This window comes from Macadamia integrifolia, chromosome 10, assembly GCF_013358625.1.
Source record: "Macadamia integrifolia cultivar HAES 741 chromosome 10, SCU_Mint_v3, whole genome shotgun sequence".
Taxonomy (NCBI): Eukaryota; Viridiplantae; Streptophyta; class Magnoliopsida; order Proteales; family Proteaceae; genus Macadamia; species Macadamia integrifolia.
In genome coordinates this window covers 7,389,121-7,400,172 of record NC_056566.1, presented here as the reverse complement: position 1 = coordinate 7,400,172, position 11,052 = coordinate 7,389,121, and the positions used below count along the sequence as shown (strand labels likewise).

The window sequence follows — 11,052 nt, the reverse complement described above, 5'->3', positions numbered from 1 at the left end:
AATCTATTCTAATCTAATCTACTAGAAATAGTCTAGAAGAGACAATATGTCAAATTTGATACTAGAAAAATAAATGTCAGAAATTAAAAAGAAAGGCAAGGGTTGGACACTGTTTGTTTTTTTTTAAACTAGTGGCATGCACCAATGGAGAATTGGAAAACGCTGGATGGATTTGGCAGCGACGTTTTTTCAAATGGGATGAAAACAGAGACAGACATGGTTGGGCATACGAGACATCGTCCATTTGGCCCAATACAGTCCCTACAGGACATATACAAATTGGAAAAAAAAAAAAAAAGCCCTCTTCACCACATCCACTTGGCCATTCCACTTTCTTCCTGCAATATTAATTGTCCAAGGATATGTCTCTCACCTGTCTACTTAGAGGGAATTTATTGCTGATCTAATCGTTGACCGATGAATGATGGATTGGAATTAAGAAGAAGAAGAAGAAGCGGTAGAGAAGCTATGATTCTCCAGGATCTGATAGCAGCATAAGCCTAGATTTTGGTTTCCATCAATCTTTTCAATGAGCAAGTGGATCCTTCCACCAAAATTATAATGCAAGTGAGGACCTGAACCTTGGAATCATGTGGCCATTAGTTAGTAGACCATAAAAATCCTTTCCTTGGCTTCCAACTTCGAATGAGTTTTGGCGATGAAACTGGTGAGACCCTAAAATCTAGGGTCCATCACCTTATGAGTTCATCTAAGAATTTTTTGTTTGGACCCTTTTTTATAGTAGGGCTTATTGGGTTTATTGTCAAACCATGGCGCATTAGATTGAGATAAGGTGAGAAGGAAAATGGGGAAGTACGCATGGCATGATAAGGGACCCACTTAGATATGGAAGATAAAGAACAATTTCGGAGTCCCTTGATTCTTTCTTTCCCCTACGATTTGGCCATCTCCTCTCTCATATCCTTGGCATAGGGTTGGTTTGCTCTTTGTTAATTAGTTGTCAAGGTATACCCCACAAGTTCTACCCTAGCATGGCCCACATGGCCACATCCCTTACATGATTGGTGAACCTACAAGCATAGAACTTACACCAAGACACAGCTTTGTTCATGATTTGATAACTTATAACTGTCTTGTAATCTATTCGTTTGACTGGTCACCATAAAAATTACAGTAGATTTCACCTTAAAGTGTCTTCATTTTAGAGTTGAGAGTTGAGAATGGAAAGATCACTTTTAAAAGCTGGGCATAATGTACAATGGATCTCAGGATCTTACTTGTCAAGTAGTTGGATGTGGATATATCTTAGGCCTAATTAACAGACGTGGCTTGGATCCATGGGTACTAAAGTCCAATAGTTTACAAAGATGCAAACAAAGTAATAAACAGTAGCCAGTGTTTGTATTGGAATTGACATCTCCCGTTTCACATTTAGAGAGTTCTGAACCATATTATGAAATGGTTAAGACAATATTTAGAAATCATGCATGTCTTAAGAAATTAAAGAGGGTATTGAAACCCCAAAGGATAGCTCATTTGGTAAGGGACCTTCACCTTAAGAAGCATGTGGTTCGAGTTCAACTTCTCTTACCTCCTTAGAACCATCAATCATTCACACTGAGTGTTTAATGTTCTTCATTATTTTCAGTGAAAGTTAAAAGATTCTTATACAATCCCAACATGACTCAGTCCATATGATTATGGGGCCAGTATGAACAACAAACTAGTCAGGCCAAAAGAGGCCTAAATACCTGTTAACATAAATAAAAAAGAAAAAAAAAGGGTGGTGAGGAATTTCTTAACATGGTATATCTATTTATTATTCAAAATTTAAGCACTTACTCCTTATTATCCGTCACATATAGAACAACTAGCTGCCACCCAAGTAAAGGAAGAGGAAAGCTTGCTCTGTTTTGGCCATTAAATGTTCCTCATATGACTTGTGAGGTTAGATGGAGGAGGACCATAGATGATAGAAAGGAGAAGACTAGTGAGACAGACATTCCAATTCCAGAGGTCTCCCAGGTGCTCCTCACGTGTTTTCTTCCTCCACTCAAGCCACTCGACCCCTCATACTCAGACAAGAAATAGAGTGAGAAAGACAGGTGGCCCACGTAGCCAACAAACACTTATCAGCAGCCACTCTCTCACGTGATGCTGTACTCACTTGATGGCAAACCCAGACTCTCTTTGAGGGTAACCATCACGTCTTCTCAATCCTCACCTCTCCTCCCCCCCATCCCTCCGCTGTTAGAAGAATATTCAAAGTTTCAAAAGGATAACCAAAAAATTTAGATTGTGGGGAGTGCAAAGGATTTCTCTCTCTAAAAAAATAAATCTTTCTAGATCTGATTGATATTTTTCTGATGGAAGTGATGAGCCTTCATTAACATAGTGCTGTGTCTGGTTAAAGCATTTCAGCACTGAGACATGTGTACGTGTATAGAGGTTCGATTTTAGAGGTTGGAGAGATGTATCAGATGGAACGTAACATCATCACCTTAATTTTAGTCTTGTCTTTGCTAAAATCATGTAAATATGTGTCCCACCTAGTGCTAGGGCTCTTAAATTATATTCTAACTAGTAAACATGAGTCATCCAAGTTCTAAAAATTCAGAATTAAATATGGGATTGATTTCTATTGATTCTAATTCGACTTGGATCAGATCGAAATTGATCAAAATCGATCCATAGTTGGTTTAGGATCTTAGATATTGAAAACAAGGAGCATAAATTTCAATAGATCTGTAATTTTTTGGAGTTTTTGAATCAAAATATGTAGTAAATTTATTTTCTACTATTTTACTGACCAAAAGAAGAAAAAGAAAGTAAAAAATGAATATCAAAGAGAATTTATTGTTGATTCCAAAAATAAGATGTGGGAAATTGACATTAATCAAAATGGGGTGGATGGATTCCACCAATTCTTAAAACCATGGGCTACGAAAGAGGCCCACTGGTCCAATGATAAGGTTCATACGGTAGGCCTGGCCATGTTCATATACAATGTGCTCTGAATATTCCAGAAAGGAAAAATGTTTCTATCAAGCCTTTGACCAATTGCCTAGTGAATTTTGGACATAGGCATGACAGAATTTCGCTCCTTCCAAAAATAAAATTTGATCTGTAGGCTTTGATTGGTGGCAAGGAAAGTGGAGAATAGGAAAGAAAGTGAATAGAAGTATTTGTATTTCTTATAAAATATATTTCACTTTTTAGAGAAATATCTGAATTTCTCTCGCAACCAAACATCAAAATGGCTTTTCATGTAAAATAAATTGCACTTATAAGAAATACTTCCATTTCCCTTGCAACTAGAAACTATGTTGGTTTATGGAGTCCCCAAATCGAATACCAAAGAATTGGCTTGGGCCTGGGCCTGACTAAGCAATCAATGTGGCCCAAAAATTGCTTGCTTTGTTCTCAGCAGAGATGGCCAGCAACTACTTGACCCAACGGGTTGTTGGCAACTAGGATGCAGATTAATCCTGAGAATGTCGAGAGATTGTTTGGATCACTTGACCACCAGGTCACAATATTCATACCTTACCATTGGACCAAGCGTGCCCCTTGCCAACAATTAATATGATTTTTACTAAATTAGGAGTCTATGTGATCCACGGGCCTTCTGAATTTTGGGCCACAATCAATAGTAAATATTGAAAGCCCAACATTGCTTCATAGGCTTTAGACTTTGGGACTGAGCGAGCCCACTAAAACTTTTAGGGTAATTTACAGCGCCACCCCCTGGAGAATGCCATAATTATAAGAACACCCCCTCTGTTTCACCAAATTAGACTCAGACCCCCTGCCGACAGTCACTGTTAAGGTATATAATGAAATGACGCTTTTGCCCTTATGATTAAAACAGTGATAAGTTACTCATTTTCAATATCTCAAAAATACCCCTCTTTACCATTTTACCATTTTACCCTTTCATTTTGCTTCTCTCCATACCTGCGACCAATGGGTTCAGACGAGTATTGTTAATTACGTCGCCGGTGAATACTTCTCCTTTTGTCTCCGGCGAGAAGTGGGCTTCCCCTCGCTGCCATTTTAGGTCTCTGGCGAGAAGGTTTTTTTTTTCTTCTATATTTTTCCCTATCGTGTCACTCTGCCTTTCGTCTCTGGAGAGAGTGCGCCTCCGAAAAGGCTCTCTCTGTTATTCTCCTTGCGTTCAGTCAAAGGTACCAATCTTCATATCTTCTTGTCTCTCTCGCTCTTTGTCGACTCTGTTTTAATCTTTCGTGGTGCTTTGGTTAATGATGTTTTCAATCATAGTTTCAGGTGAACACATCGGCTGCGCATCGGTAGCTTTCTCCTCGACCAACAGAGATTCATTCTTATGAGTTCTTTCTCTATAAATAGTTGTCTGTTATGTTGTTAGGATTCAAGTGATCAATTTTCCTTTTTCTCTGAGTAATTATGTTTTGTTCTGGATTTTGTTGTTGCAAGTTCAAGATTTTGTTCGTTCTGCATTGTATGACCCGAAGCATGGATATTTTTCTCAAAGATCAGGTTCAGTTGGAGTGCTCAAGAACAGCATCAAGTTCAATCAGCTTGAAGGTACACTCAGATTGAATAGAAGAGCCCCCCTGTTTCTTGTTTGAGACTCAGATGGAGTTTTGAGAACAACCTGTCCTTGTTCCCATTGACTGAATTGGTATTTCAGCGTATGACTCTTATTGTTGATTTCATTTTGGGATATCCCCTGTTCTTTTGGATTACAATATAATTATCAAGTTGTGATTCCAACTTTTGGGATTGAAATCCAGTTCAGTTTATTCCTGAGATAATGATGTGCTAAAAAGGTTCAAGGGTTTCTTTGGAGCCTTGTCGCCGGCATGTCTTGTTTACACAAACCCTAAATTTGATCTCTGCCTTGATTTTTATGATAATTGGGAGCTTGGTTAAGATTCAAAGAAGCACTGTAGACATCGGATAGAGGGTTCAATAGTAATGCCAATGAAATTGAGGACAACGCTACCTTCATATCTCTCTGTCTCTCTCTCTTTCACTATCTCTCTCCCAACGGATGAAGGTAGAAGCCTTCCTCTGACACTTTCAAACTCCTCATAATGGTTTTGTTGGAATAGAGAAGGGAAGAACAACCGATAAGGGGAGGAGATTATTATTATAAAGAGAAAAATATTCTCAAAGTTGATCTAGCGAGAGTTGTGACACCCTGACTTTGGTCGCCGTCCGACCGATGCCGCTGCGTTGAACAATCACTGGTGTGGTCCAACAATTACAATTTGGGTTAAATAAATATTAACCTATTGCAAGGGTATTATTGGTACTTCGTATTTTATAAGGGCGTTTTGGTATTTAAAATAAAATATAATTGCTGACATCAGCAAATAAGGTATATTCCTTAACGGTGACTGACGATAGGGGGTCTGAGTCTAATTTGGTGAAACAGAGGGGGTGTTCTTATAATTATGGCATTCTCCAGGGGGTGACGCTGTAAATTACCCAAACTTTTATTAAAAGAAGCTTTGATCCCTGGTGAGTTTGGTTCAAGAAAATGGAATTGGCAATGGGTTCGATCTCCAACGATTCCAGCATTGCCTGAACCCTAGAAAAAGTCTAAGAATTGGTTGTTCCAAATCATCTGGAATCGGGATCAGTCTAGGCCGGTTCGACCAACAAAGAGGGGGCCAGATGTATGTGCTAATTCTGAGCATCAAAGAATGTACGGGCTTTTCTCTCAAGCCCAATCAGCGTGATTGAATATAAATAGAGATTCATAGAACCACAAAAAAAAAATAAATAAATAAATAAAGAAAAAGAAAAAGAAGGTACCAATTCAATAAGGCTTCTGCAATAAGTCATCTAAGCATTTATTTTTCTTTTTATTACAATTTGAATAAAACAATGAATGACAAACATGCTTCACCCCAACTACTTGACAGATCTATATTAAATTTTGACCCTGAACACGTTGATTCAGGTTGAGAACACCGGCAGGAACTGTACTGAATCGCTCGTAGCTCAGAAGTTCCTGTTACCTGTTTTCAAACAAAATCAGCCTGGGGAATTAGTAAAACCCAAACTAGTCATAGAAACACTGAAAGCTAGTTTGAGCATCTAGATCCAGATAAATGCTTTTTAAGATATTAAAACTTTTGGTTGCAGTTCTATTATTGGAATAGTATGCCATAGAAAATATCTCAAGGAGTCAATGATTTAGATTTCAGATCCATGGATCAGCTTGATTACTGCCTATTCTGCAACCCAATTCTGAATTGACTTGGTAGTTGTTTCAGATCGGTCAGTTCACCCACAATAAGATCCTGATACCTGAATCCAAGAAGTATAAATTTTCAACTTCTGTTGCACCTTGCAAGAACAGGGTGGAGGTCAACATATCTAAAATGCTTGTATAATTTACAAAGAAATATAACCCTTGTTTCTTTCAAGAGTGAAGGTACAATTCAACCTAAAACTCTCATATGTACTTGTATTCACACTAGGTCTGCTAACCAACTGTGAAGTGTTTGCTTCAGGCATGAGGTCTGGATGCAGGCTAGTAAGCCCTCTCAGCCCCAGCTTGAGCATATTCAATTGCTAAACCAAACCCCTCCAATTGCCTGGACAAAATGATTTATGCATAACTCTATGCTGGTCTCATTCATGTGTATTCCCTGCCCATTTAATAATGGAGCAGGTTTGGGACAGGCATATATAGCTAAAAGCATCTTAGTTCATCCTTCCCATGGCCAAACATGTTGGAAAACTTATGGAACAAAAGAACAGCTTCTGTAAAAGGCAAAAATTCATTTGGCAATCAAACATTCAGTGAAAGATTGGTGAACACAGAAATTTGTCTAGTTAAAATTTAAAATTTTGCATTCAGCATGATTTAAGAATCAAAATTTTTATGATTTTTTTTCAGCCTCAGTATTTATACTCCGGGATTAGTGATAGTAATGAATCACATTGTTTTGTACAATCTAATTTTACTTTCCATATTTCTACCTTTTGGAGCATTGAATGCATTTTGCACAACCCAGTTTCTCTCCACCCATCGTGAAGAGAATCTGTTTATCCTCCCCATTTGAGTTTATGATTGGACTGGAGAAAGTATTTCAGACCATGAACAATAAGGGTTGGGGTTAATGATGAACCCAAATTCCAATCATAGCATCACATCACACCACCGTGGGTGAAGGAAAATTAAATCCTTTGCACAATATGTAAAATTTGCAAATATTTGCTAACTAGCATACTAACCTTTCAGGTTGAAGGTTTCCAAATCTCCAGAAGCAAAGCACCCACTGATGTTGGGAGACCATAACTCCGACTTCTTATTGTCATGATCACCATTACTGAAGACAATTCCGGAAGAATCGAATTCCCTATGTCAAAAAGGGTCCAGATTTAGAAGATGACAATGAAGCTATGCAGCATGCAGAGTGTAACCTGAATGTCCAACGTCGAATGTCAAATTTTATGTTACTCACTTGCAAGGCAAAAGTAATATCTGCTTCGTCAACTTTTAAGTTCACTCTTTTCAGTCTATCCTCTCGAGATTGTCCGAGTTTTAGAAGGCCCTGCATGATGGAACAGATAGCTCCATTAATTTTTTCTGTTTCATGTGTTGCTTTTTAATAACTGAAACAGTTACTTCACAGAGTTTGCAAAACAGCCATAACTAGTTTCTTATGGATAGAAACTTTAAGTGTGGTTGACCTGATCACCGAGCACTCTACACATATTCGAGAATTCCAGAATGCCACTAGGAGGAATTAGTACAGATTTGCAGACGTCCAAGTATGATTTATTCAGCTGTAACCAGATAAACAAGTTGAACAATTCAATACGAGAATTCTGAGGAAAACTCACAAATTTCTTACTATGGATCATGGGGGAGGGGAACATACATACCTCGCCTACAGTGGTATCCTTCTTTCCATTTCGGAATAGCTTCATTACAGAGCAAAGTATTATCTGCAGTTAAAAGGGAGGTTTAGAATCATAAATGTAAGTCTCTTCTCATCTTTTTTCTAATTTTCCTTCATTTTCCTTTGAATCTAAGCAAGTTTCAAGGATAATGTAGTTCTGAGGTGCAATTTCCTAACAAGAAAGACATTGCAGCTGTGGTATGATCACAGGTGGACAAAAGGATCTAAGTATCAAGTCTTACAAATACCCAAGCTCACAATTTTAAGAATAAAAGAAAGCAGTTATTGGGTTTCAATAAACTATAGGATCAAACGAAGATACCAAACTTACCTGCTGATGTTGTGGAAGAGACTGTATAGTGTCCACTATTGCCGATTTAAATGTCTTTGACAAAGCAATTGCCATATGATCAACCCTTACCTACATGGGGTTTCAAATCAATAAAAGGAAAAGAACATGGTCAAAAATGTAAAACTTGCCTTATAAGGTGAAGACCAAAAGAAAAATGACTCACAACATTAGGCTCTTGCTTTGCTATTAGTTGGGCTATTATCAGTTGATCGTGTAATGCTGTATCAGCCTGAAATGAGTTCAGCTCGCTGGAATCCCTAAGCTCATACTCTAGTATTTCAATAGCACTTCTGAAATAGAAAATGAAATGTACAGTATCAAAAGACAGTTTCCACTCCTATTTAAGAAAAATTCTTTTATGTGAAATGCCTGGTGAAATGCCTTCCACTTTCAAACCACTGTAAGAGGTAGTGATTTCTAGGAAGGCATGCATTATTTAGAGAAATGCTTGTAGATGTATCTCCTGATGCAAACATGAACTCTTATGCTAATGGATAACCAATTTTCATCATTCATCACGTCCAATTATTCAGGCCAGTTGGATTTGGCTGTTTGTAAAGTTTACCTACAATATTTTCTTATGAGGAACTACTCAAATGAATGCCATTCACATTGAAAAGAAGAAATTATATGCACCATTGTAAAATGAAAAATGGATTTGGGTGGGGTGGGGGAGGGGGTGGGGGTGGGGGAGAACTCTAAATACCAAAAATGGAAAATCGGGTTCTGGAGTTATAAAGTAAATTCATGCAAACGGCCTGAATATCTTTTATTCATCCAAAAAATATTATTCGTCCCAAAAAAAAAAGGTTAATTCCTTCAACAAAACACTGACCTGCAAACGGAGAGGGCTTTCCTCATATCTCCAGATACAGCTGCAACTTTCTGTCATATTCGTAACATTATAAGCAAGATTATTTCAGGATGCCACTATTTGAAAGTTGCAATAATTGGATAAATTCTGTGATATTATAGGAATCCAGGACAAAAGGTCATAGATTTTTGTAATAAACAACATCCCGACCTATCTCCTTGTGCATGTACCAATCCATTTTTTTAGATATCCTTTTACAACAGATAAAAAGGTGAATGAAATACAATCAATCATTGAAAGATCAAGAAAAGAAGATCAAATACAAATTGGACTCACTCTGGCACAAAGCTCCAAAGCTTGTGGTTGAAAGACAGTGTATGGAAGTGCCTATGGAACAGAATAGCATTCAGTCACTACAAATATCTTTTGCCTCTTACTTTAGGGTGAAATACAGTAACAAAGTTGTCAGAAACAAAATAATAGGTACAGAGCCATATAAGGAAATATTGGTCAGAGTAAGTCACATTTCACACACTACTAAGTTGAGTAATGTCTACTTTTTAAGAAGTTGAAGCATCAAAAGGGTCCAAACTCTTCCCTCATTGGAATAACTCCATGAACAATTATTTTAGATCCAACCTAAACTTAATCCATCCCAAAAGCTGCATCCACAATAAGGAACCAGGTTTCTATTTCTTTATGGCTTAACGCCTCAACAAGAGACTTTGACACGAGGAATTTCTAATGCCTAAGTACTTACGATTACTTGATCATGTCAATGTCATTTAGATCACAGGCCAAGCAATGAGATTCCTCCACCACCTCTCCCCTCCACCTAACCCTTTCCTTGTGGATGGGAACGGTTTTCTAAACATGCATCAATCATCATAATTGTCCCTTGCCATTTTCTAAGCACTAGTTTAAGGTTGGAAGTGCTGATTTTCCTGATAAAGCTGTGTAATCTTCGGAGAAATGAAGTGGAGGTAGTTGAATCATTATCAGCAACTGCTTATTTCTCAGGACTGTCATCAATCTTGAGAAGGTAAAACAATTTCAGTCTCCCCTATGATAACTCTAACTACCGTCAAAAAGGTAAAGGAATAATGAAAAATGGAGATAAGAGTGGATGACTATTGCATATATGAAAGACAATTTTATGATGCAAAAACAGATAGATTGATAGGAACTACCATAAGCCTCTGCTGAAGAATCTTGAGTATCTGATCTTTAGAGTAGGCTCGAAAAGTAATAACCACAGGCTTGCCTAGCACAAGAGTGAAGAAATCAACAACTAAGTATAAAGTCCCCCACCCCCCCCAAAAAAAAGTAAGAAAGTACAAGAGAAAATATCAAATAAAAACTTATAATAAATATGCAAATCAGGCTAACCAATCTCCAGTTTGATTTTGCTGAGGCCTAACCAAGCTTTTCCTCAGCTTGTACTAGCTTGCTTAGGCTTTACCAAGGATAGAGTCTCTCACATACATAACTTTAGATTGAAACATGGACGACTTGATTTGACAATTGGATTATACACATCCCAATGGTGAATGACTTGTTTTCTCAAGACTAACGGCATGACTGTTTTCAAATTCAAGGTTCAGGTAGGGTTTCAACTAAATAAAACCTACAAACCGTTAAAAGAGTAATACACCCACCCCATCATTGACCCTCTCATATGGAAAACATAATTTCAGAACCAACTCACATTAACTAAGCCTTAGTTGCAAGTAACTACTCTAAAGGGTTTTTACCAAAAAAAAAAAAAAAATACTCTAAAGGGTTGGGTTGGGGTTGTGACCATTTGCAACTTTCAAACATTTGACCAAACAAATGGACACAAGTATAATATTTCATCCAAGTGAAGGTAATCCTTGATGTCATTAGTAGTCCAGAAACTTCAGGTGTGCCATAAGATAAGAGTCAATGATTCAACACACAATATGAATTGGAAACTTATTCTGGATAATCCAACTTAGAAAACAGTTGTATAAATATTATTATTATTATTATTTTTT

At 37.5% G+C, this 11,052-nt stretch overlaps 1 protein-coding gene across 1 annotated transcript; it reads right to left on the bottom strand.

Annotated features, from left to right (window-relative positions):
- Positions 1 to 5,742: 5,742 nt before the first annotated feature.
- Positions 5,743 to 10,341, bottom strand: LOC122091615 (cell division control protein 6 homolog B-like; the record flags this gene model as incomplete). The annotated part of the gene is made up of 10 exons (XM_042661631.1): positions 5,743 to 5,972; positions 7,198 to 7,322; positions 7,428 to 7,517; positions 7,657 to 7,752; positions 7,852 to 7,914; positions 8,200 to 8,289; positions 8,384 to 8,510; positions 9,056 to 9,105; positions 9,371 to 9,421; positions 10,225 to 10,341. Coding segments are annotated over 9 exons (717 nt in total), but the record flags the coding sequence as incomplete, so codon positions are not given.
- Positions 10,342 to 11,052: the final 711 nt, after the last annotated feature.